General features: G+C 40.2%; 1 protein-coding gene across 2 annotated transcripts; it reads right to left on the bottom strand.

Moving 5' to 3' along the window:
* Positions 1-70: 70 nt before the first annotated feature.
* Positions 71-27,135, bottom strand: LOC306764405 (nuclear factor of activated T-cells 5-like). Of its 2 annotated transcripts, none has more exons than XM_079251570.1 (12): positions 26,869-27,135; positions 13,634-13,762; positions 9,991-10,621; positions 9,633-9,816; positions 9,138-9,328; positions 8,875-9,047; positions 8,641-8,775; positions 8,477-8,529; positions 8,241-8,373; positions 6,865-7,049; positions 4,703-6,779; positions 71-4,563 (listed from the first exon to the last, which is right to left on the bottom strand). In XM_079251570.1, exons 1-12 carry the CDS (start codon positions 26,939-26,941, stop codon positions 4,205-4,207), a joined length of 4,323 nt encoding a protein of 1,440 aa, XP_079107696.1. In that variant the 5' UTR covers positions 26,942-27,135; the 3' UTR covers positions 71-4,204. The 2 variants fall into 2 exon arrangements, with proteins under 2 accessions (XP_079107696.1, XP_079107697.1); XM_079251571.1 differs by lacking the exon at positions 26,869-27,135 and adding an exon at positions 11,170-11,230 and having other exon boundaries at positions 13,634-13,698.
* Between the last annotated feature and the right edge of the window lie 87 nt (positions 27,136-27,222).

Here is a 27,222-nt window from a genome sequence, read left to right as displayed (position 1 = left end):
ATGATCCCTGAGTAGGAATGAAGCACATCAAGACATTTAGATTTTTATTAACTCATTTAATGTAGCAGCAGGATTACAGATATAAACAGAAGAGTATACAAATGTCCAGACAAAGGCAAAGTACATGTTAATAGTTCAGATTTATAACACGCTGGGGTTTACCTTTATCCCTACTGCAGGGTCTTAAGGCTAGATACTAAAGCTCAAGCTACATTAAACTGATACAACAGAACTGTCTGGAGGATGTGAAATAGAAAGCGAACTAGGAAAACTGAGCAAACTGATTACACACAAGATACAGCTCACACTATTGGCAATTAACAGTTAATTTTTTATCATGGTTGCCCCTTTTGATCAAGCACTTCACAGCAACAATAATGTTGACAAGCACATCAACACAAAGTTCTCCATAAAACAATCGACACTGTCTCGTCCCTTTTACCTCATATGTACAAATCTCATGAGGCATGAAAAACATTTTCAGTAGAAAACTACAAATAAGGTGGCAATTCACTGGTGAGGTTGCACGTGTTGGGAGTAATATGACTGTCATCCTGCAACAGATTGAGAAAACGTGAACGCTAAAACATATTGGTATGAGTCACGCTTGTGTTGAGGAATCTAAATGAAATTGCTGTGATGTGTCCAGATGTTACATGGTCCTACAGAGTTTAAAAAAAAAAAAAAAAAAGGACAAGGAGCAATGACACAAAAGGGACACCAGTAAACACAGCAGAGCAACGGTTAAGTTATCAAGGCACACAAAGTTCTGTTGAAAGCATCACAATTAAAATTCAAGAGACCCCTGCAGTATATTTCACATTTAAATATACATGGATATTCATTTACATGACTGAAGGACAAAGACGTTATAATGCAAAGATTTGTGTGCTCTCTTTGCCACCATTAAATCAATATTTAACAAAGGGTATCTTTTTCCTCCCAGGTGGAAGTGGCTATTCAAAGAGTCAGACTTGACCATACTGGATCATTTGAAAAAGAGAGTGCTGGACATGAATTTACATCATAATCCATGGGGGTAAAAATAATAATAATAATAAAAAAAAAGTTGACAAATGTACAGAAACACAAATCTCAAAGCCGGTGCCACCCCATCCACCACATCTGCCTCAGAATATATGATCTCTCAAACTGTAATTGGTCCGATGTTAGATGTAGATCAAGCTGTGTCCACACCATGAGGTAAAATTTACATTCATGAAACTGAAGTCACAGGTTGGCTTTCTGTGTTGGTATGGCTTTGAGAGGCATAACCGTTCTGCACTTCTTCCAGATCACCATGTGCTCTTTATTCTCCCCCAACTGAGGAGCGGAATGCTTGGAAATGTCACAACTGCACTCTAACCTGATCTACAGTGAGTGGATGAGTCAAAGTGCCATTTGAGATGCACAAAACAAAACAAAAGAAGACAAGAAGGCCAGTCCACTCGTTATGTATATAGTTGGGGTAGATTGAACATCATATAGATATAGTTAAGTTCTGCTTGATGTCCCACTCGGATAGTATTTTATGTTCCGGTCATAGACTTCACAGTAAACCTACGCTTCATCTCAAAAAAGAAAGAAAGAAAAAAAAAAAAAGAAAAAAAAAAAAAGACACCAACATGATATTTTATGTGCTATGAGCAAAAACCAAAAAGCTTTTTTTTTTTTTTTTTTTTACAAAAATACTCTACATTTTGATACATGGATACAAAATTCTAAAAAAGATAAGTTACTTTAAAATGGATCACTAATAGCTGCAGGACGAGAGTGTGACTATGAAAATGTAAACAGATGCATCCATGAGCAACGCTATTCTAAAATTTGAATTATTCTCAAAAATTGTCTTTTTGGTAACGCCAAATTGGCTACTGTTGGATATGGAAAGCAAAGCAGTGCCATGCTGCTTTAAAAACAAAGCATCAACTTGGTGGAAATGGTAATGAGAAACTAATCCATGACAGAAAGTACCTCTACATGTCTCTTGTAAATCTTGTAAAACAGCAAACTGAATTGCTTTCCATGTGAGAGCTGCATAATTTAGTACAAATGAGTAAACATTATGAGGGCATTTGCAAGGACAAGTACGAGACAAATGGCGACAATCACAACAGGAGCTATGGTATGCTTGGGTGCACTCCAGTCTGACCCCAGAACAAGAACGACCAGCTCTGTAGATTCAACCGTGCTGCAAAACAAACAAGCGATGCCAGTGCTGTTCATAGTTTAAATCCTCTAACATAACAGAAGTATCCATCACTCCTGCACGTAGCACCACGCATAGCATCACAACAGCAGCCTTTATGTACCAGATTTAACTGATGAATGAGCCCATGTTCACAACAGATAAAAGGGCCAAGTACTGGATGCCAACTTCATCTGGTGCCAATCTGCACACAACACCACCAGCAGCGGGACAAAAACCTAAACAAGACCAGGTAAAACAGTCCCCAGTGATGGACTGAGCAAGAATCAGTACACAATAAAAAGTCATGAAAATCCTTCATTTCAATGCAATAACTAAATAAGTATTTTAGATGCCTAGTCAACATATGAAACAAAATGCCTGCTTACCACTCAAACACTGAGAAATGACAATGCTTTTGTGGGAATGGCTGCTTTCGGACAGACTTGACTGGACTGGACCACTGGGACTGAATACAAGGAGGGATCCAACCGTGTGCCGACACTCTATACAAAGTCTTGACCTCAAAAATAATCTGACATGAGAAAATGTAAAAATGCTCGGTTAGGATGTATTTAACATTACAAAGACGGCTGCTTTTTGTTTGGTTTTTTTTTCTTTTCTTATATTTTAATTGGACGTTTCTGAGTACAAATTCATCACAGAGCCGTGGATGGATATAAGTAGCAGGTTACACAAAAGAGGTTATTAAAGTGCTTGAGATAAAATGTTTATAAAACCACACAATACTCCATTTTCAGTGGAAAGTTTCTTTCTATCCACATATAATTGGTAAAGGTTACCAACTTCTTTAAAATAAAAATGCACACACTACATAACTGAAAGCTATTTTAAAAAATTTACCAGGAAAGCTTCAGCACACCCAGCGATGAGGCCCAACCGTGAAAACACTGGGAAGTGCTAAAACAAAGGCCGAGCCTTTTTTTTCTTTTTTTTTTTTACATTTAAAAAAAAAAAAAATCTAATCAGGCTAAACGTCATTTGGGAGTGTGTAATATTCTCTCCTTATTCTGCATTTGGGACAATCTCTTGCAACAACTGATTATCGTGATATCACATGTTGGTGAGCAGTTTCCTTATATTTTTGTGGAGTGGAGCTCATGGCATTGTTTAACTCTCATCCGTCTTCAAACGCCGACAATCTCCAAAACATCCCTACATTATTCTACAAAGAATTATATTTTAGTAATCTGTACTCTTAGAGTAGATTTTACAGAAGCTGTTGACGTGCAAACACAAGGTTTGATCAATTGCATCACTGAGAATTTCTCCATGGCAAAAGAAGTGTAGATCAAGCAGTTTCAATGCCAGAGAATCTCCTCCTTTAAACGTCGCTCCACGTGATAAAACAACTCGCAGCACCTGCCTCTGAAAACGAAATGAAAGCTTGCAGTTTATACACTCACAACATGAGATTCAGGCTACTTCTGTGCAATCTGATATTCACGCCATAACTGACTGTTCTGTCTCCTGCGTCTGCTCTTATAAACTATTCTGCATCAAGTTTTTTTCCTGTTGTTGACATTTTTCATCCCTTTCCAGTTTCTCCAACAAACCTGGGAGGTTTTCACTGTCACCATCTTGCAGACCCACATTACTAAAAGCACTCAGACAAAAAAAAAAAACACGGCATTTTTTAGACTAATGAGATAAAAGCTGTACCGGCCTCTCTGATCCTGCAAGAGGAGTAAAGACAAAGGAGAATTTATCAATTTACTGGTAACGGATGGAGGCTGTGGGTCATGATAAATATATTACAAACAATGTTTCATGAACTTATAATTTGGACTTTGAGTAAAAGCAAATTTCATTCTTAACCATTGTAGATTTTCTATGTTTTGTGGTGTTGGCACAAAAACCAACTCATCAGTCTGTTTAGTATTTTTTTTTTTTTTTTGATTGAGTTATTCTTTTTACATTTATATTTAGGAAGGAAAACTTTCAGCTACATATATATCTCCATTTCCTCTCAGTGCCACATGGTCCGACTATTACTTACTGCTTTTGCAGGCTTTCTAGTAGGTCCTCAATTTTATCCATGCTAGATGTTGCAGATATAGACGCCTGTAACTGATTTTGGATTTGTGTCTGTATATTGGTCTGCATGGGGGTTTGCAGGCTTGTTTCTATGGATGCCTGTAAACTGGACTGTAGAGCTGTTGGCGTGTTAGACTGCATTACGTTCTCTAGGCCGGTTTGCATATGTGCCTGAAGGGTATTCTGCAAGTTGCTGTGCATGGTGGAGGCAGCTTGAGCCATGGGCTGATCCAGGAGAGGCTGCATGTGACCAGAGTTCTGGGCCTGGTTCTGGGCTGGCAGGGTGGGTCCAGAAGAATTGAGCAGCTGAGGTGAATCTGGGAAGTAGACAAAACAAAAAGAAATTAAACAAGTACAACACAAAAGCAACAAAGGCTTAAAAAAAAAAAAAAAAAGAAAAAAAAAAAAGAGCATTACTGCTTACTTACAACATGAACAACGCCAAAATCCTCTTACCGTTCTGGATGCCAAAAACAAACAGGTTGGCCTGTCCTTGTGGGGCCACACTGCCACCCACTGTCGTCTGGAAAAGCTGCTCTGGGGGCTGCTGACCAGGGTTGGCAACCACACCAACACCACCCTGCACCACAAAGATGGTTGCAGTAGGAGCCGGAGCCTGGTTGTTCAGCTCCTGTGAGCCGACGGTGTTCTGCAAATTGGACAGAGATGTCTGTGGTATGAACAGTTTCACAGGTTGACTGCCTGGGACTTGGCTGGAGCTCGGGGTCACTTGCATTGGCTGCTGTTCCTGGAATATGCTCTGCTGTTGGTTCCCAGTAGATGTTGAGTTGCTCCCTGAAGAGCTCTGGTCTTGGAAGGACATGGGCTCTGTCGAGTCTGTCTGGGAGATTCCGACACCAATGCCTGCCATAGAGGGAGCACCTTGGGTCTGGGTGCTGAAGAGAATAGTCTGTGGGTTAAGATCTGTGGTACAGAGAAGAAGACTTGTTTGCTGAGGCTGTGAGATTTGGGTCTGGGGAACGGGGTTTGTCTGGGAGTGGTTTGGGATGGTTTGGAATAAGGAGCCTTGCTGGCCCATTGAAAGCTGTTGTGGCTGCGGCGGGTTCTGCTGTTGAGACTGCTGCTGCTCCATTGGCGTGCTCTGCTGCTGCAGCTGGGTAAGCTGACCTTGGGGTTGGCTCTGAAACATTGGAACAGGTTGAGGCTGGCTGCTAGACGTTTCCATGGAGGAGATGAATGCCAGCTGCTGCTGGGACTGCGGGTTTGGGGACAGGTACAGGGTGGACCCGGTGGACTGCTGCTCTGAGCTGAGGCTGCCACTTGTGAGGACACCGAGCGTATTTTGGAGCAAGGCAGCCTGGACTTGCTGTTGGGAGCTCTGGGTCTCAGCCAGGGGTCTGGGGGATTGAAAGAGTTGCTGTGGGGGCGATGTGTGGGATGGAGGCTGTGTTGGGAAGCTGGTCTGAATGGTAAGCAGCTCTCCAGCCTGTTGCAGGAGGGAAACTGGCTGCTGTGCCTGGGCAGAGGAGTGGATCTGGGGTTGAAGCAACTCGGCTTGTAAGCGCTGCTGTAAATTTTCCAAGACCTGCTCTTGCAGCTGTTGCTGTTGTAAGCTGTTCAAAGCTTGATTCTGCTGCTGCTGCTGTTGTAGCTGATGTTGTTGTAAATTGCTAAGAATCTGGTTTTGTTGTTGCTGATCCTGAAGCTGAATGTTGTTAAGGACTTGCTGATTTTGTTGCAGCTGCTGTTGTTGCTGTTGAATATTCTCCATGATCTGCTGTTGCTGGAGTTGCTGTTGGTCTTGGGGCTGTAATACAAGTTGCTGTTGGATCTGCATACTGTTCAGGACTTGTTGCTGCTGTTGTTGTTGCTGCTGAAGATTCTCCAGGATTTGTTGCTGTTGCAGTTGCTGATGTTGAAACTGCTGCTGCATTTGTTGTTGCTGCTGCTGTTGGATCTGCAGCTGCTGCTGCGCTGATAGCGAATTATCTGTGGTTCCCAACCTCAGGCTATTCATGTTCTCTTGGACATGCTGTTGGAGGGTGTCTGCAGAGGGTGTGGGACTATAAAGCACAGAGTTCAGCTGTTGCTGGACTACAGCTGCCTCTAGCACCTGCTGGAAAGCAGTGTTACTTCCAGCCTGTAGCTCTCTCACTGCCCTCTCGAGTTGAGCCACCCCTTCCTGAGGAAACAAGGTAACCTGTGATTGCTGAGGCTGTGGCTGAGAGGGAGCTGCCATATTAGGCATGGCTACAACCACAATCCTTCCACTATTATCAGAACTCTCTGGAGATAAGCTTTCCTGAGGGTCTCTGAGGAACTGCTGTGGGACATCAGGTGTTACTGGAGGGATTGTGGTATCTCCTGACACTGGGAAGGAGCTTGTGGAGCTAATGTCTTGCTTTTGTATGGTGCTAAGAGACTCTAAACTAGGGAAGACAGGGGGTGCCTGGGAAAGCTCCACATCTTCAGGCTGTAGGGGCATTGGGCTCTGAAAGGATTCTCCAGCTGGATGTGGACTAGAGCTGAGCTCCAGGGTCTGCTGCACTGAGATGAGTGGATCAGTGGAGGGCTGGACAGGAGAGGAAGCAAAGCTGTTACCACTTGCATTCATAATGTATTATTTATTCATTTCTCTCAGTTCAAAGCAAACTTACTTTGAAGACATCTGTAGGTTGTGGATTGCTTGTAACCTCCATAGGTGTGTCCTCTTGCCGTTTGGATGGTTGGCCAGAGCAGTCGGGTTGCTCAGCGGACATAGATTTCATCTGGCTATCAAATATGCAGGTCTTGACGAGGGAGGGTCCTTCAGTTTTTATTGTCTGGACACTTGAATTATCAGCTAGGGTGAAGAATGTAAACATAAGCAGGTGTGAATGCATGACAAGGCAAAACAGAAGTTTGTACATTGAACTTGATGTATGTGACAAGTTCACCCCCCGCTGTTTACAAACATACAAACCCGGAGAGTATTATTCTGTTTATGACAGTAGACGATGTAAACACACACATCCACACCAAACCAAATCAGCAGGTGCTGAGCCAAAGACTAACAACCCATGACAGAAAACATAAAAACAAAATAGCTCACACACTGCTGGGCTTTATTTGTCTCTATGTTAATCCCACCAAGGTGATGTCACAAGTACAACAGCTCTTCAGACCTGTCTGTTAATACCCCGGCCAAGCACCAACAAATTTCTGTATTTATCCAACTAAAGTGTCAGCTGTTTGATCACTCTCACACATCATGGTCAGAGAGCTCACAGTCCTGTTTTAAATAGCTGGAGTTCCTACACCTAAAAGCACTGGCCTTAGTGATGTTTGGTAGTATGTCAAAAGCATAAAAGAGGGAAACATTTGCGAGGCTGAACTTGAAGTTTAATAAGCTCAACGTGTTTTTAACTGAGAAAGAAAGCTTCTAAGTATGATTAAAACCATCTGTTTTGTGGCGATATGGTAAATCGCTCAGTCTCACATGTACAGCAAATAGTAAATTCATTGTTCTTCTCTTACACAGCTCTTTGTTTTCTGGGGAACTCTGGTCTCTCCTGATTCTGTTTTTTCCTCTCAGGAAAAAGCTGCACTGTGGCTGATGTTACCTGATTCCACATGCAAGTAATCTTTCCTTCTTCTAACTTGGATTTGCATATCCGCTGAAGTATAGTCCACAGATATTTATGTTCTTCTCTGTTAGCTGGAATGTTCATCCTTTTAAGAGCTGCAGACAACGTTCTGTCCCAGAAGGAAACTTAATACTTTTACACCATCATATGCTTCTCATTCCTTTAAAATGGTACAGTTCAGGCAATTTAGAGCTTAAGTTTGTAGTTTATATCATTAATGTATTTAACCAATTCAGCAAATTCAAACTACTGTGAACCGATTTCAATGCGAAGCACCACATGAACGTGGTTGTAACCACGTCCAGAGCGCACCTCAGGTCTTAATGGATTCATTTCGTAAAGATCAACTCCATAAAAGCAGAAAATTGTAAACTTGGACACTTCTACGCATGAGGTAGTTGCTGTACCTGAGTCAGGAGTGTAGGTAAAGGGCTGGGCGTCATGTGATCTACCAGCATTGGTCATCACATAAATTCCCACAGACACAGGAGAAGTGATCGACTGGTTGTGGAACGGAGGGACCGTCACTATTAGATGATTCTGGAAAACATTAAAGATCACATGAAATGCTGGTGACCGGTCTGACAGAACAGCTTATGTTTCAAAAGGAAAGCAAACGGGACACACACTGACATGCTTTTACCTGATGAAAAAGGTCCATGTCAATCTTTGCCTCAGCTTGCCATGAATTATCATCTGCAAAGTCAACAGAAAAATATTTTTACTCTACCTTTCATCAAATATTTACACGCAGAAACCCACAAAATGGCAATAAAATGCAAAGACAACGTGAAACTGTCCCAGCACCTGCAATGTTCTCCTGAAAAATAACTTTGGTTCCTTTGAGGAAGTTTTTCCCGATGATAAAAACCTCCTCTCCTCCTCTCACTGAGCCACTGTGAAGACTCTTCTTCAGGATCTCTGGCACCCCGGCTGGCTGCGCTAGATAGTAACAAAGTCAAAGAATGGAAAATCAGTCTACATGTATTGTCCGGCTGAACCAAAAGTTATATTTTTTGTGAACCTGCTTGCATTACTTACTGCAGAGGATGGGTGATGAGGGGACCTGTAAAGTTAGCACCGATCCATCAGACTGAGGGATGTTAACTCTGAAGGCCAGCCTGGCACGTGTGCTCTTCTTTTTGGATCCTGCCACGCCAATACGAGCTTCAACGTCTGCATTACGCAGCTTCAAAATTCCTACACAGTCCACTCTGCAGAAACAAACCGGGAAGATGGAAATAAATACCAGCGGTGTAAATGGGAACCTTTCTTTAATTAATCATCATAAAAACCACTCTTACGCAAGCTTCATGTCACTGCTGGGCTCCAGAGGGATCTCTATAACCGTGGTGCCTTCTATGTCCACCTCCTTGCAGGCGGTGGTGTTACGTCCCGTCACTCTGCATGCCTGGTAGAAACCATGAGGCTTCACTCTGCCTGCATCATTTGCTACAAACACCTGAAGCATGACTGGTTCGCTAACACCTTCCAGCTGAGGAGAGAAAAAAGAAAAAAGGACATTAATACAGTTATGGAAATTTTGAGCAGACCCATCGAAGATGAATAAATTTATCCGAGGCAGGGTCTTTCACTTCTAAAACCCCATCTACAAACAACAGTTACATTTCCAAATTTGGTTTATTTGTTAAAAAAATAACATATTACATATTTACTTGCTGTTAAATCATGCTTGTAGTTACTCAGATGAAATATGTTCACGGATAGAATGAATATTTTTTGATAGTTGAGAGACTATTCTCTTTTTAAGACATGGGTGGGCGCCCTTGTGGTCAAACCTTGATGGTTGGGAATCCCTGCTGTGTTCTATCTTTTACAGAACCTCTGCTGCCCTCGGTCAGATAGCGAGCTCTGTGTTGGGTTTCTGGCTGCACCAGGATCTTTAGCTCCTTCCCATCACTTCGTTGGGGGAACTGAGCAGACAATGACCCACCTTTTACTGCCGTCCCTGACTCAAGAGAGCTGCAGGGCAAGAAAAAAAAAAAAAGAAATCAGAAATACCAGAATAAAATTCCCACAAAACATAAAAAAAAACAACAACAAAAACATTAAATTACTTTGATTTTATTCCTGCAAATGTAATCATAGAACGTCCAGCTACATAACAGAATAAGCTTTGGACAAGCATCACCTCACCTGGTCATGGGGCTGGTCTTGTCTGTGCCCAGTTGGGATAGGACGTAATGAGGAGCCTTGGCGCTGTCAGCATCAAACACGTCCATGCTGTCCTCTGGAGGAGCTGGCTTGGGGCCAGGCCGCTGACGAGGGGTGCGTTTTCTAGACTTGCGTGGCACCTCTGTGTTGTCATTGTAGGAGATGGAGCTGATTAAGCTGAAGTTGGAGACGGACTCATCAGCCCACATACTACTGCTGTGCTCCGAGTCTGGACCTGGTGCGCCGGATATGGTGGGTTCCTCTTGGCAAGACATTTGGCTGTCATCAAACAGGTCCTCAGGTGGAGGAGATATGCTCAAAACAGGCCTTCGTTTTGATGGGGTGTTCTGAAGCTGCTGCACACCTAGCCCTGACAACACTCCTGACCCTACATCCCCTGCCGTGTTGTTCGCTCCACTGTTGCCTCTGCTGGGGGCAGATCCCGCAGCCTCCATACCTTGCATCTCTGAAGCTCCAGCTCCATCCCCTCCGCCAGAGTGGAGATGCTGGGCAACCGTGAGATGATCTGAGGATGAGGTGGAGGGGCCAGTGGATGGAGCTCCCATGGACAGGGAAGAGGAGGCCGAAGGGCTGGAGGTGGAAGAGGTGGCATCTGTAGTAGTATATACAAATAAAGTTAGAACAGATGTTCAGCACAGAGCAGGCTAGCAGTCCCATTCAAGCAGCTGAATTTGTGCATGATTTGATATTGATTTCCCCTCTTCCCAACTCTAATTTCAATAGACTGTTGTGGGTTAAATGCTCTCACTGTGCATGCGAGAGCGGTCAAGCATTGATCAAATAAACTGAAGTTAAAGTTGAGAAGGGTACTATAGGTCCCACAATGTTTTGATTCCTACAAAAAACCTCTCAATTAAAAATCAATGTGACAAAACTGACATGCTTTGTTTACAAAAACAAAAGCAAGCTACAAATTGTTACATACACATTGCCAGAAAGAAACACAACAAAATCTGGTCAAACTTTCTTGTACAGCCAAATTTGCAAGCTGATAATGTGGCGCCAAATTAAATTTGCCAGGGTTACATTACAGTTTTGTGCAATGTGCATTCAGTAGAAAACAGTAGTTTGCGCATGCCAATTGGAAGATTTGGTTGGGACTGAGCGTAGCCATGGAGACAGAATAAACAAGCCTCTGACCTATGGAGCAGTGAACTGCAGACCATTTTATATGCAGACACTCTGCCTCAGAGGGAACTTCCTGCAATAAAAACGAGACAGCCAATGAGCAACAAGAGAGCTGATCATTCAAGACTCAACTTCTGTCAATCAGTAAATTGGATGAGTTAATATATACTGAAGGAAGGAGGAACTTTTAAAGTTTTTCATTTATAAACACTTAAAAGCATGTTTATTTGGTTAATGATGACGCGAAGGACATTACAGTCGTCCTGCTTTTGATCAGCGCTGCTTAGGGCCAGCTTGGTCAGACAGGACAGTGAAAAGGTCGCGTGAACAAAAGCGCTCCCTCCAACATGACTGCTGACCAGTTAAGTTTGCTCTTTACATGAAAATATAGAGGAGAATCTCTCACAGTTGCAGCTGATGTGTGTCGTCCTAAACCATGATCCAAGATCAGACCATATTTATTTTTTCTTGGTAAGAGATTTTTATTTTTTTTTACAAGACAATCAAATGGTTGCTAAGGGCAACTTCACAGTTCCACTAAGAAACAGAACCTTTGTTATTACTGTACCGTTCACCTGCCTATAAAGATGACAGTTAATTATTCATTTAGCTGAAAAAGGAGCCTAAGGTTTTATGAGTGTATATTGGACCAGGTGAACATAAAACGTGCATTTCAGCTTTAGGCATTGTAGCCATTCAAAAGCCATTTTCTACTTTACAATGTTATTGAAAAATTGCTATTACAAAAGATCCCATGTTATCAAAGAGCTTCAGTGAAATAAAGAAGCGCATCATACTGAGAAAATTACATAACCACAATGCATTAGCAAAATGTGGAACACAAAATAAAGGAATAAAATAAGGGAAGACTGAGATGTCAGCTTAAGCCAAAGGACAGTACCAGGTTCAGCAGTAGTGGTAACACTGTATCTGAAGCAAGGTCAACATCATGTATTTCTTAACCGCCTAAAAGCCAGGTGCCAAAACACCTTAAGCACAAGCATAAAAAAGGTGCAGCTGGAAAAAATAAATGAATGAAATGAGAAAGGACAAGCTCTCTGGTATGTCGGCATGCTGTTAATGCAAACTCAGCATGTCTTGCTATTACATATTACAATTTGTAAATACATTTTTATTCATTTTAGTTTATTTTTACATTGTAGCCAAAGGATGGTGAATTATAGTCACACGGTCACTATCACAGAATAGAATAGTTAACCAAATAAGCTCAGCTTATAATTTATTTGTTGCATTGTTTTCCATTAATAAATTAAATTATTTTAGTTTTGAAACAGGAAACTGGTTAGATTAAAAGCTGCAGACATTTTTGAGTATTAAAACCTAAAGTACACAGAAGAATGGTCTCTTCCCTGAAGCGAATATACAGCAGAATCACAACAAAAACCTCTGAGAAAAGGTCTGTTAAAGTCAACCAATCAGAAGAATGAAATGGAACCATATGGAACCACTTTGTCATGACACATAAAATTCATCCATGGCGACCAGTATAGGATGCCAACTGGTTTCATTGTTTTGTGCTTTGGCCACAGATAGCTTGAATCCTGGCAAGATGCATTCTCTTGTCATTATAAACTTGTGAATCTAATGAGAATCCAGACTCTTTGGAGATGATATCTTCCCTTCTACTGTTAAGATGAAAAAACTTTGTACATGAACTTATAATTTAAAAAGCTTAAATTGGCAACAACTTTCAAATGATTTTAATATCAATACTGCTGATGGCCACTGGGGACGCTGACTTCAAAATGCCTCTGGACTCCCGTTCAAAACATCAGTACATCTCAAGAAATACAGGGCTGATTGGGTTCAGTTAGGGTTTCATTTGCTAAATTCTTTTTTTATGCTCAGTGTGCTGTCAGATGTTTAGTAACAGACCCATAACTGAGTAAACTGGGGCTCCAAGACACATTTTTATCCAATCACGTTGCAGTTATCACCTCCAAGTCCCCTCAAAAGCAGTTAACAAATTGGTGGTTGATGTACTGGCAATGTCAACTAAACGTACTGTATAGGATGCTAAATGATGACACGGACTGCATCAAAAACTAGGAAAAGCAGGACCTTATAGTGATTTAAAAATAACCGTCCAACAGATAAGTTTAGCTGTAAGCCTGAATAACAATGAAAAAATCCATTCAAACATAGCTGACATCCAGCTGTAAAAGTGGATTTCATTCTCTGTCTCAAAGATTAAAATAGTGCCACTGTAGTCTCATGGCACGTCCGCAAATGTAATCATGAATTGCCATGCCAGCAGATTTAACGCTCATACAAAACACCATACTATCAGAATCTAAGTAAGCCATTTACATTGCCAAGGAAGCTGAAAAGGGTGAAGTTGCCCCCAGACACACAACTCAACTTGGGAAATGGCTTTGTTTTTTTGTTGTTGTTGTTTTTAAACAGGGAAACTGATCCCAGATCATGGTTTTCGTAGGCTGAGCAGGTAGCTCACCTGAGGCCAAGGCTGCCGAGGGGGGAGGTCCCGCCTCTCCCCCACTCTTCTGGCTCATGGTGGCTGGGTCTGTCTGGGTGGACGACGGCTGGAGCTGGAGTTCTTTGGGGAGGAGGTCATATACCGACTCTGCCATAAAGGGTGAGCAGCAAACCATACATTAGTTTCTGAAAAACATAAGTCAGACTATTTATTAAAAACAACCAAACAAAAGAAAAAACTGCCACTAGAGACCATGACCGTATGCTGTTGGATGCTATAATTAGCCTTCGAGTCAGTGTCTGCAGTGTTTTTTTCTTTTTCTTTTTTTTAATAGAAAAAAACATCTGCCCCTGTAAACCTACAATGCTGGTTACACAACTAAAAGCCAAAGGAAACATTATGCTCCCATTTAGAACACGGGACATGAAGGGATCCAAAAGGCAACTTTAATTGCAAACTCAAAATTAAGCTACAACGACTAATGTATTTCACAAAATCAATAATCTATGTCACATTCAGATTGGTTTAGATTACTTATTTTCTATCATGAGTAAAAGCAATCCTGGAGCAGCAATTCTGCAGCTAACCACCATTTAACTCAGACTTAGGACAAACTAAATTAGTGTCCCATATGGTTAGGTGAAATAAAACCTGAAGAGGCATTATGATATTAGTTGGTAATATGATTCCTTGTAGAAATATCCAACTTCCAACATAGGAATAAATCACATTTGATTGCAGATAAACACATCAGCAGGTAGTCTGGCTGCTAAGAAACAGGCACCTATCAACACCCAGACATGGATATTTCAGCTTTGCAGAGGCAGCAACACCGCATGTGTAGTAGTCATTTGACACTTTGTAACAGCAGAATGATGAAGCTGACAGGACACATGATCTTGCACTTTTGTGACGTCAACCATGTGGTTGAGGGACGACCAAACAGAGAGCTACACTGTTAACACAGACTAGAAGAAGAAGAAAAGAAAAAAAAAAGCTTTTTAGATTAAGCTGACATGTTATACTGCTTATTCGTAGCTTATTAGGCCTCCTAATAGCTGCACAAAATCTCATGACAGGAGAGCCGAAAAGACCACATCAGATTAAAAGATTAATTTTATACATATGCATAAAAATAACAAACATTTCTCACAGCATAATAAGGAACTGAAAACCCTGTGAAAATAAAAACCTGAAAGCGTTTGAGACGAATAGTTTGTAGTAGAGCTGTGACTATATGCATTTGTACCGATTCAATTTGATTCTGATTTTTTTGGGTGCCGATTTAATTTAAATTGCGATTCTCACAAAAGTAGAAAACTTTTTTTTGCTAGTCATTTTTCTTCATTTCAATTTGGGTAAAAACAACACAACCTAATGCCCAAGAAGACAAGGAGAAAGATAAATTAAAAAAAAAAAATTATAATGATTATGTTTATTTGAAAAAAAGAAATCAATTTTAAAATTGTGAAGCAAAAAATCCTAATATTTGATTTTCCACCCCTAGTTTGTAGTGAATGTCTTTACAGACTACAGCATAATCTCAAGGGCAAAAACCCAACATTTACACAAATGTTAAGAAAAATAATCGAAAGCATCCTTCTGGAAAATGGTTTATTAGCCTAGATGTGAATAATCTTGACAAAAGCAAAATATACATAACCCCACTACACTCTTCCATCTTTGTCTGCTGTCCATGGAGTGAAGAAATTGAGTCTTTGTTGCTGAATGTATTAGAGACTGACTGGCAACACAACATGACCTCAGTACTAACTAAAACCCTTTTCTTGCAGGAGTTCTATGCATGATGCCAGCCTACTGATGGCATGTTAAAATCTGCAAGAAACCCATTTGTACAGCAGCAGTTGAACGAACAAGTATTGTCATTGTTCATAGGCTTGCACAACATTTGGACCAGCAGAAACATGACGCACTACTCCGACAGAAAGATGCTGCATGAAAAATATCAGCAGTGACTGTTCATCATGTTATCCAGATGGGGAGGGTCATGCCCAGAGTCGATGACATAGAGTAACCTTATCAAAATGTGTCATTAGTGAGTGCAAGTGTGTTACTGTGTATGTTGACCAATGAAGGATGTTATTGAGCACATCTGTTTTATTTTCCTCTTCATTGATTGGCTGGAGGGGTTTCGGACTAATTTGCATTTTAATGTATTGTAAAATGGGCAGTATTGGCATGTGTGTCAGGTATCTGGAAAACCGGCTCAAACACCCCGTTCTTATCCTTTGTGTCCTGTTCCTGCAGTTAATGCATCTTTTGATCATGTCTTGGCTGATTGTCTTGAGCCCTTGCTGTGCATGAAAGCTGGCAAGTGATGAAAAAAAACCTTATCATTCACAGTTTGTCTTTTTCCTAAAGACTTTAGAAAAGTTTACACAGTCGCTTAGCTGGAATGCCATCTATCCCTTACCATGGACAGACAATTGTGTGGACCGTAGTGGCTCTACTGCTTCTGCGACAAAGCTTGACCTGTTGAAAGGGTACTGGCAAATCCTTTTGAAGAGCAAGAGAGATATCTACAAGGTGTTTTCAGGGGTTCTGGTGTGTGACTTGCTTCTTGATATTGTTTAGTATTCTAGGTGCTGGGAAGAGGACATCAAAGAATTGAGAAGAGTGTGTCAGAAACTAACTGAGGCAAACCTGACTGGAAACCTGTCAAAGTGCGAGTTTGGTTGCGCTTTTATGGTCTACTTGGAGAAGGTATTGGGCAACGGTTAGGTCAAACTGTATAAAAACAGGCGATTTCACAGTTCCCGGTACCTTCTTTTAGGCTTGAGCTGCAAGGGTTCCTTGGCATGGCCAGTTATTACCAGTTTTGTAAAAACTTCTCCACTGTTGCTGCTTCCTCCACTGATCTGTTGAGCCAGAAACGGAAGACTGTCAGGTCAACCGACTGCAGGTATGCTTTCGAAAAGCCCTCGACTCACTTGCCCGTCCTTGCCGCACTTTGAGACACCTCTCAAGCTTGAGGCGGATGCAAGTAATGCTGGTGCTGTTCTCATGCAGGGTGGTACTGATGGGGTGGAGCACCCGATGTATTACTTCTCTAGGAATTTTAAACACCACCAATGGGTGTATTCCACAACAAAAAGAAAACTTTTGCACTGGCGCTGGGTCTGAGGCGTTGAGTAGAGGCGATATGTGTCCCTTGCTCAGTATTCAGGTGTGCACACATGTGCCTCTGTCAGCCTGAAGCAGTTTGTGTGTGTAAGATTATAAACTTGATCCATTTTCCTCTTCAGTGTTTGGCTGGAGGGACATCTGTTGGTATGAAGCCATTAGGGGGCAGTGTCCTGGCTGCCACCAACATCAGCACTACTTCAGCTCTATTTGTTTCTTTGCTTTTGCATTGGGAATCACCAGTAGTCCTGTTTTTGATTTGGTTTCTGAAAGGATAATTATGGAGTTTAAGTTTGAGAACTTGTCTGGGTTTCTCCCAGATCCCACATATTTTCTCTGTTTCGGTTGTGGCTCCCTTTTCACTTGTCTTTGAAAATAATTTTAATGTAACCAAACACTGCTGCTTGGTGGTTGCCTCTTGTATGTAATGCCCTTTACATGGAGTGTTTTTTCGGTAAGGGACCATTAACAGAGTACAACAAGAGAAACTATGATTTAATATTTAATTTTTTCTCCTATAAAAAGTTAAATATTCAGTCAGTCATAGACAGAAGCCCTTAAAAAAAATTTTCCACTTAAAAAAGTTAATCAAAAACAAACTTCATAACCTATTTAGTCAGGTGGACACAGTTTTTAAAACTGAAAAATTTTCATCATACATAAATGTATACATCAAATCATGCATATGTGATTTACAAAATATGTTACAAGAAGCATTTTATAATGTCTGTAGGGAATTTCCAGATAACCTTTCAAGCCATGCAACGTGTCTACAATCATGAGTGTGGAAGAATAAAGACCATGGTAGAACATTGTGAACAGGATGCCCCCACCCCATCCAAAACATGTCACATTGAAAGAAATTAAACACTAATAACCTTAAATTCATTAACCATTAAAGTCACAATGTTCCTTCTCAAAAGCAAAGCTACAGCAGGGTGTGCCAAACTTGCAGGTTCACTGTTACCAACAGACAACAAAACCCATTAGGACAAGTCTAGAGATACTGGAGAGTGAGCAGACCAGAGTGGCTAAAGTAAGAGCCCATTTAGTTTTGGTACGCATCTGTCTTACTTTCTTTTTAAAATCAGTCGATAAACTTCACATAAATCACAAAACTTGTCTGTGTGTGTGAATGCAAAGTTTAGATTGCACTAAGAGTTTTGAATTTATTTATGAGCCCTGCCCAGGGAGTGAGCACTATGTAAAACAGTCTTTCTATACAAACTAAGCTGTGGCTAGTGCCATGGGGATTGCAGTTTCCAGGTAATTCACACTGAGTGTTAAACTCTTGAATTGTCTACACACTGGTTTTTAATGCACTAAACTGTTAGTGAGTGAGTCATCAGATATCCTTACGTTTTTGTGGTTACTTGCTTGAAACTTTTGACAATAGCCAGTTGCCGAGAGAAACCTGCAGTTACAGTTTTTTGTCCTGATGGTGCACCAAGTGGGCAATGGATGGAGAGATAATGTTTAAGATTACTGGTATTGGCACTTTCAATCTCCATTTTTCTGCAGCAAATCCATCAAATTGGTTCTTACAAGTCAATTAACTCTCCCTTTTCTTAATGATCCAACCAGGGCTGTTACACATAGCTTCAAAATTAAGTACATAACCACAACATCAACATATACAAGGTAGTTTGCCTAATTCAAGTGAGTTACCTACAAAAAACAGAAGAGGCAGTGAAAATCCTCTTCAATGCTGCAGAAAATGAGTTAACAAAACAAATTATTTAAAGCGCATCAGTCAGAAAATAACATTAATATATGACATTTATGTTTTGTTTCTAGGGCTGGGTACCGAACTTTGGTTCTTTTATTACACCGACCGAAAAACTTCGATACTAAACAGTATCAAAATATGATGTGTCTGTCGGTGCCAAGTTTCGGTGCCTTTAAGGGTTAATAACAGGAACGAGAGCTGACAATGCTGCCGATGATTGGCTGTAATGCCACATGTGGTTCGGGCACATAGAGACAATACCGTGTGGTTACGCCCACAACAAGGTTCACGTGTATTTGTGTTGCTAACTATAGCGCGTGTGTTATCAAAGCAGGGAAAAAATGCCTCCCAGGTCAAAAGTGTGGCTCCATTTTAGCAAGATTGATGCCAACAGTGCGCGGTGCAATATTTGCCAAAAACAAATAGTTGTTAAGGCTGGTAACACGACGAATTTGATGAAGCATTTGAATGTGCACGGAATCAATTTAAGGGCAGAAAGTTGCTCCGTGTTTGACTGCAAGAAGAGTGGACCGCATGCGTCGTCCTCACATCATTCAAGTCCGCCTGAGGACGTTGAAGAGACTGGGGGGCCTCCAAAACTTGCACCACCGGACCCCGTTTTACCCGAGCGGACCGACGACGGCGCTGTGTCTGGGATTTCAACAGGTAAGTTAACGTTTAGCAAAATTGGGCCAACGTTATGTTTGTTTACTTACGTTAACGTTACTGCAACTAAAAAGATGCACCGAGATGACTAAAATGTTACTTTATCACGTTCTGGATATATTGTTGTGTAGCTTTATTTTATGGCTATTGAGCTAGAAAGCTAACAAATGAACGACAGTGACTGATATTAGCATCTTTATTAGAGGTTATCTGTTAGGTCGGTCGATTGGTTGAAGAGTACATCTTATTTTAGGTGTGTTGTTTATTTTCTCCTCACAGAAACTGCTGATCCAGTTCACCATGGTGGGAGGAAGACAAGGCCAGCCAATGTGAATCCTTTCACACTGGCTGAAAAAGGAAAACTGTCCAAAGAAAAACAAGATGAGTGCCACAGGGCAGTTACAAACTTTATTGTTAAAGGTTTGCTGCCTTTTTCCACAGTGGAGGCTCCATGGTGGAGGTAAGTAAGCCTCAAAAGCTATTGTTGATTAGTTATCTCTCAGCTACAGCTTAGATAATGTTTTTTTTTGGTTTTTTTTTTACTTTTATAGTAAGCAGTAATAATAATACAACCATACGATCATTGATGTTTTGTGTTCCAATTTCAATTTAGGGAGATGATAAGGGCCCTAAACCCCAGATATCAGTCCCCCAGCAGAGACACTCTGTCAAATACACTCATACCTGCATGGTATGCAGTAGAGAAGGGAAATGTCAAGACAGAATTGCAAGACGTCAGGGATGTAGCTGTGACTGCAGATGGCTGGACCAGTGTGGCACAGGACCACTACCTGACTGTTTCAGTCCACTACGTGAGAGAGGGTGCCATGAAGGAGAAAATCCTGCATACCAGGGCAGTCTACACATCACAGACAGGGGCTGTAATAGCTGAGGAAATAGGGGATATTCTTGATGAATTTAATATCAAGGAAAAAGTTGTTGCCATTACTGTAGACAATGCAGCTAATATGGATGTAGCAGTAAAAAAAATGAGCATTCGAAAAATTGGCTGCTTTGCTCATACTCTAAACATTGCTGCTCAAAAATTGTACACTATACCAGCAGTCTCCAGGTGGGCAGGAAGGATCAGAGCTATGGTGGTGTGGTTAAAGAGGTGTAGCTTGGCTAAACCTGTCCTAAAAGAGAAGCAGCATCTTCTCGGTAAGTCTGGAAATGGAAACAGACTAAAGTTGGAGCAAAATTCCATGGCTAAATCAGTTATTGAACTACTACTACTACTACACAAAGACAACCTATTTGACAACCAAACACATGCTCTCTCTAGGTCTTCCACAACATGCTGTCATTCTGGATGTGAAGAACAGGTGGAACAGCTTGTTTCTGATGGTGGAGCGATTTCTGGAGCAGTTCCCTGCTATCCAGGCAGCTTCCATGGACCCTCGTTTAAAAAAACCAATGGAGAAGGACAGGTATTGTAGATAAGGAAGTACATTGATATTACCTTATTCCATTTTCAATGTAAGCTAAAGTGCTCAAAAGGCTGTAGCTACAAAAAACAATGTGTACTTTTTTCAGACTGGAGAGACTTTCTGATGACGATTACAGAAAAGCAGAACAGTTTGTCAAAGTTATGAAGGTCCTCTATACGTCAACCATCTGCATCTCTGCTGAAAGGAGTCCAACTCTGGGCCAGATTCTACCCATCTTGGGGAAGCTCCAGCAGCACTTTACAGTCACTGATGAGGACTCTTCCTTTACACGGTCCATAAAGGAGAAGATCTGGGAAGACCTCTCAAAACGATACCAAGTGTGTAACAAAATTCTGATTTCTCTGTTGTTTTCATTAAATATACTCAAACAGACATAACTACTATAGCATGTTTTTGCTGTGCAGGATGAGAGCATCAAGCAGTTCTTAGAGGAGGGCACAGCCTTAGACCCGAGATTCAAGTCTAAAGTGGCCGATGGAGTGTGGACCAGATTGGAGGAGGAGCTCATGAGCAGAACCTCACAACAGGTGTTTATTGTTGTTGGTTGTATTCCTTTCCTCTTCCATTGTAGTATATCAGTGTATATGACTCATATAATCTATTGAATACAGAATGAGGGTGTAAAGACCAGGGTCCAAGCCTAGAACTTGAAACAGAACCTTGAAGACACCATTGCTGGTGACCATGTTAATGATGACTCCTCTGATGAAGACTGTACAGCTGCAGTAGCAACAGTGGTAATATAGCATGAATGTGTGTATGTATGTGTATGTGTGTATATATATATATATATATATATATATATATATATAATATATATATATATATATATATATATATACATAATGTTATATATATATAATTCCCCCATTTATTATTTTAAGGAAATTGACTGACACCAAGGCTGATTGTCTTTTGCTTCTCTTTTTTTTCCTTTTTTTTTTTTTGTTTCCAGAAGAAGCCAAAGCTCTCTGCCCTTGAGGAGCTATTTGCTGACGAGGACATGGCAGTTGAAAGGAGACAAGAGGATACTCTAACCACTGCACAGACAATTCAGAGAGAAATACAGCATTACAGGGATCTGCCATCCACCCTAACCTCAGTGAATCCAGTAACCTGGTGGTGGAATGTGAGGGATACTTTGCCAATATTATCAAACTTGGCAACTAGGTATCTGTGTGTGCAAGCATCATCCACACCCTCAGAGCGTACATTCTCTACTGCTGGGGACACCATCAGCCTGGAGCGTGCATGTCTCCTACCTGAGAAAGCAGACATGTTAATTTTCCTGAAAAAGAATTGCTAAGTAAAGCCTCACTAAAATTTGAGGGTGTTTAGTCTGCAGCAATGAGCACCAGATGCTGCTTTGTAACTTGTTTGCAACTGTTCTTTTGCACAAAAAATTTGCATTTAAATTGATGTTGGAAAACTGATTTTTGAGTGTGAGAAAGCCAAAGCTGAAAAATAAAACTCAGAATTTATTGATAATGTGTAATTTTATTTTTGTTAAGTATCGAAAAAAGTATCGTTGATGAACCGGTATTGAAGTGAAGGTATCAGTACCGGTACCAGTATCGAAAAATTTTGAATGATACCCAGCCCTATTTGTTTCACTGATCTGATTTTAGAGATGAATAGTAACGACTGCAAAATGACAGAAAATTACGATAGAAAAACAGTGACAGTGAAAATAAACGTTTATCCACACACAAACACAAAAAACACCCACAAAACCCAAATCAATTATCTTTAGTCCAAGGGGGAGAATTCCCCTGCTTTGCTATAATCACTGTAGGGTACAAGAAGAGGCAAGATTAAAAAGCAGTTAAGTGTTTTTTCATGACTGAATTTAACATATTAAAGCTGGGACTCAACATGCTGAGCTTTAATCAAACCAATTACTTTATTTTGAGGACATTAAAATTATGATACAAAACATGATGAAACAAGGAACAGTAGAGAAGTGGTTTAGAGAGGAGTTTACTTTAACCGGCTTCAAAAACACAATATGTCTAAGTTTGTATGCAGCGATCAATAAATTTATTAGAGTGTATGCCAGAGCTTCAACACATTACTTAGCAAGGCAGAAGTCTGACTTTAGCATACAATGGGAACAATTAAATTACATCATCTTATAGTTATCCAGTGCTCACATTACACATGCCTTAGAGGTTCTGCCAAATGGCAAGGGCATCGGACCATTTCTGCTCTTTGCAGCTGGCTCGGGGTTACGATGGGCCGTAACATGAATAGACATTTTAGTTGGAAATATAAAAAAATGATAAAAAGTCAGCCCAAGAATTTATCTCTGTGCCAAACAATGGCTGCCTAAATTACGTTTTTGAACACAAAACAATATGCTCAAGCCAGAGTACAGACAAAGGAGTTACTCAGTGCAGTCAAACCACAAAGAATGCCATTTTTGGCTCTCTGAGTTGAAATTATTTCAAGAGGTGGAAAATATATCAGAATCGCTTGTTTTCAATTAAATCCTTATTTTTTGGCTAATGTACAATACACCAACAAAATAACTTTACAGGCGAAGTTATAACTTAAACATTATCATGTGCATGTAACCGTTTACTCAAAATACAAAGAGAAGACAGATGACCTGTTTTATTTTTTGTTTTTTTAGCTGTGACAATGAAAACCAATTTCCCCTCAGGGCTGTTTCACCAATACTTCCTAATGTCTGCTTTGCAGTTTTGGATGTAATCCTTTAGTTTTTGAATCGTTAATCTCAGAGATTTGTGCTTCGCCAAAAATACCACGAGGTAAGGTGAACGGGGTTGTATTTTCTCTACCTTTGAAAAACAACATCAAACAAGAATAATTTAATTTCCTCTGGATAATCCACAGACTGAACAAGGATTCTGAAACCACTTACCACCCAGGAAATTAATCATTAATTAAACTGTTTATGTTGTGTATCATCTAAGGCAGGGGTTACTGAGGAAACCCTACCAGACATAACTAAACACAAACAGAAAAATACATATACATCATGCTGAATATTTAAAATATTTAAAATATTATTTCTTTTTCAGTAATGGGTCATTTAGACTGACTGATGAAATGAGAGGATAGTATCTATCTATCTTGGATGAGTCAGCTATTGTTTCCTGAAAAAAACAAAGAAAATCTACCAGTAGAAAGTTGTTACCACTCCAGAGATAACTTGGATAGATGTGCGACCTTCCAAAAACCTAACTGTGAGTAGGATTTTAAGATTATGTTCAAATGTTGATGGGTTGAAGGTAAAACTCAGTCCAGGAGGGACTGATCTTTCAAACAAAGACAAAGTTTCACTCTATTATGAAGCAGATCATTTTCTACATTGATCTGTTTCTTCCAAGACAGTGAAAAGCATTAAAACAACAGCCCTGACAAAACCAAGAGTCGCCGATACTTACAATACAGTACTTGTATACAGATTACTTCATATATTCCTGAGACTACCAATAAGACACAGCAAAAATACTATAATATGAAAACATGGGTTTCTAAAACTCCAATGCAGAGAAGTCACAGCGAGCCTGAGCTCAGGGATCATCTTTCACTCACAAACCTTGGCTCCCACACCTCCAAAGTGCTCAATGGATTTAATGTCAGGGTACTAATATCCAACTAAGGAGGCTGGGAGAGAAGTCTCCATCTAGTGACTCCTAGGCCCAACCCATCTATCAGAACCTTTACCTCAGCTGTTTTCCCCTAAAAGGGGAGGCTGAACAATGCTTAATAAGAGGTGAAACCTGCTCAAGCATAACATTTACTCACACTATCTTTCTAAGGCCCATTTATATAGAGGTTATGCATATATGTATACTGGAAAAATCACCATTTGCCTCACATAATTTCTCTGATCACTTATAAACGAAACAAAACAAACAAAACACACAGCAATTCATTGCTGGTGAGTGACCTGCAGCCTCTTCATACAAACAAGATAACATTCACATTACAGCAGCATCCACTTCAAAAAGGTATAATGCATACACATCTAGGGTGAAATACATACAATATAAGCCTATACAAACAATATACAGTAAGTTAATTTTGATAAATATTGCTTGTCCAAGGCACAAAAGCCAGAATATGTATAAATACACTGTCTGTTAGTAAATAATCACTTATTGAACTAAAAAACTGAATTCAAAATGACAAATAGTGTCATTATGAGAAAAATAAATTGTGGAAACAAAAATTAAAAAGCTAATAGTGAGGATTGGCAACTGTAAAAGCATAACTGTATACTATATATGTAAAATTGTAACTCAATGCAACTTTTGACTCCAAAGTAAACAAAAATGTGTTCATTTTATAACCTTCCTTTAAGGGAAGTCTTGTCACCTTGGAGGTTAATATTTATATTGGAAATTAGTTATATTAGATTTCTTCAAATGTAGAATAGTGGTGTTATGAAGAGACACACTGACCGGGATCTGCACATAAGCATCAACATAGCCACATATTGCAATAGGAAAGGGCTGCATTTTCTTTTTAATGTAAAAATTCACATTCTGTGAATTTATTTCTCTTTAAATGTGCTTGACAGCTTATGTTATTATAATCTTTATCTCTGCATGCTCTCATTGTTGTGTCTAAACTATGACTGAAGCCAAATATCCGACTATCTGGTTATTTGTTTGCTGGTGTAGCTAATCGTATAAATGAAAACATGTGAGTAATCAGCTTTATTATACTGGAAAAACAGACTTATGGCCAAACATTGCAAAACTTGATCTTAGAAGTTCTGCAGCCTACTTTTATGTGAACAAGTAAAACTAAGTGTATAAAGCAATGCATTACAGTCCAGAATAGTCTCTCCTGACACATACAGTCTAACAAACCTGATGTCTCTCCAGATTTTTGCTGAACATTTCAGCTACCTAATTCCAACACGTACTCATACTGAGTAACAGATATAAATAAACAGTCATGTTGTATAGTGAAACCATATGACAGTCTCACCTAAGAATCTCAGGGTCATAGAGCAAATCTTTCTGTTGCTGATACCCATATATATTACATACATTGTAAATAAAAGTGGGAACAGCAGGCTAAACAGTGGCAGAATATGGCTCTACTGTAAAATAATTGCATTTGTTCAAAAAATGAATTCTAATCTCATCAAAATGCAAATTCACTAAATGTTTAACATTACTTATTAATGGGAAAATATAAATACAAAAAATAATTTAACTTCCATAACAGCCACAAAAGAAAACAAAAACACATAAATGGCCTCTACACAAGACTTTAATTAAACAATGTGTCCATCTTTCTGGTGTGAACGGAGCCAATTACTTTCACTTACTTTCCACATAACTTTCTTTTTGACCACACACATGCACCTAAAAAATATACTACAGCATGATAACTTCCAATACTGAGAAACTCCTACAGTACAGCAATGTTGCACACAAAGTTGATTCAATGATCAACAGAATCGAAACCCTCAAGAGAAAAAGTTGTGCTAAATGCCTTGACACACCTACAGACCCAGCTAATCACACAATGAGATGAAGAGTCCTGCGCTGGGATCATCAGCTACGCCCTCCTAATAATAACATAGCAGTTGCCTGACACGTGTCCAGTGGTATTAGAAATAGAAAGGCATTTAGGGACTGGCGGGGGGCCTTTGTACCGACTCTGAAGTGCCAATAGCTGCATACTTTTCTGTGAAACGAGATAACGTGAAGAGAATAACTGGCACGAACCCAAACAAACCAAAATAGACTGTCCATCAACAAAGAGAAATACACAGCAACAACGAACTACTTTTATATATTCACTGAGACAGTAACACACACAGATACAAGCACCCCACTGCAGAATCCAAGCAGGACTTCAGTATGTTAAACCCGCTGAACAATGTGGGGGCTAGAAGGCGACCTCACGTAGCTGTGGCTAAGTTAGCATGTGTCTACCTGTCATGATGCTGGCAATCAGGTCAAATTTCAAATTCATCACGCTGATATGACCCTACATAAAAAGAATCGTCCTTTGACGTATCACGCTCTTCCACACATGTAACCTGTGACAATAATCAGCCAGGTAGTTTGGTAGATTAGGCGCAAACCAAACGCAGCCCACTTAACTACGCTAGCTAGTCTTGCTAAGAGCAAAAAAAAAAAAAGAAGCTAACCAAGGCTAGCTAGCAGCTTAACGTGAGCCATGAAGACATTCATTTAGTTTCTCCAACGAACAATGGATTGATTGATTGATGACTTCATAGTAACCTTTATTAAATAAAACCTTACCTTTAGAGTATAGAGATTTGGGGGAATTGAGGTCGATATCCGAGCTAAGGAGGGATATAAAATCAGAGGGCATCGCAGCGCTTCATGGAGGGGAGGAGGAACGGACAGTCTTTAGTAGAAACGGAGTCGGCTTCTCTTGTCCAATAAATACCGCGTTTTACACGAGAAATGTTTAATTATACATAGTATAAAATGGAAAACAAAACCTCAAAGCAACGAAAACAAAACTTTCAATCGTGGAGCAATCGTTAGTTAGCACGTCTCACGTTAGTGTGTGTGTCTTTGCTGAGAAGACACGTTTCGTGTTCCGCTGAGACGAACGCACACACACAAACGCGCGCGCGCACACGTACA

Source organism: Telmatherina bonti (assembly GCF_933228915.1).
Source record: "Telmatherina bonti genome assembly, chromosome: 2".
NCBI lineage: Eukaryota > Metazoa > Chordata > Actinopteri > Atheriniformes > Telmatherinidae > Telmatherina > Telmatherina bonti.
Note: the sequence above shows the minus strand (reverse complement) of the source record. Positions and strands in the feature narration are given on the sequence as shown.

Coding starts and splice junctions, on each gene's coding strand:
- LOC306764405 (XM_079251570.1), bottom strand. CDS start 26,941: ATGCCCTCTGATTTTATATCCCTCCTTAGCTCGGATATCGACCTCAAT. Junction 9,329..9,632: donor AGGGATTCCCAACCATCAAG/GTTTGACCACAA, acceptor TTCTCTCCTCAG/CTGGAAGGTGTTAGCGAACC. Junction 8,776..8,874: donor CTCATCACCCATCCTCTGCA/GTAAGTAATGCA, acceptor GTTACTATCTAG/CGCAGCCAGCCGGGGTGCCA.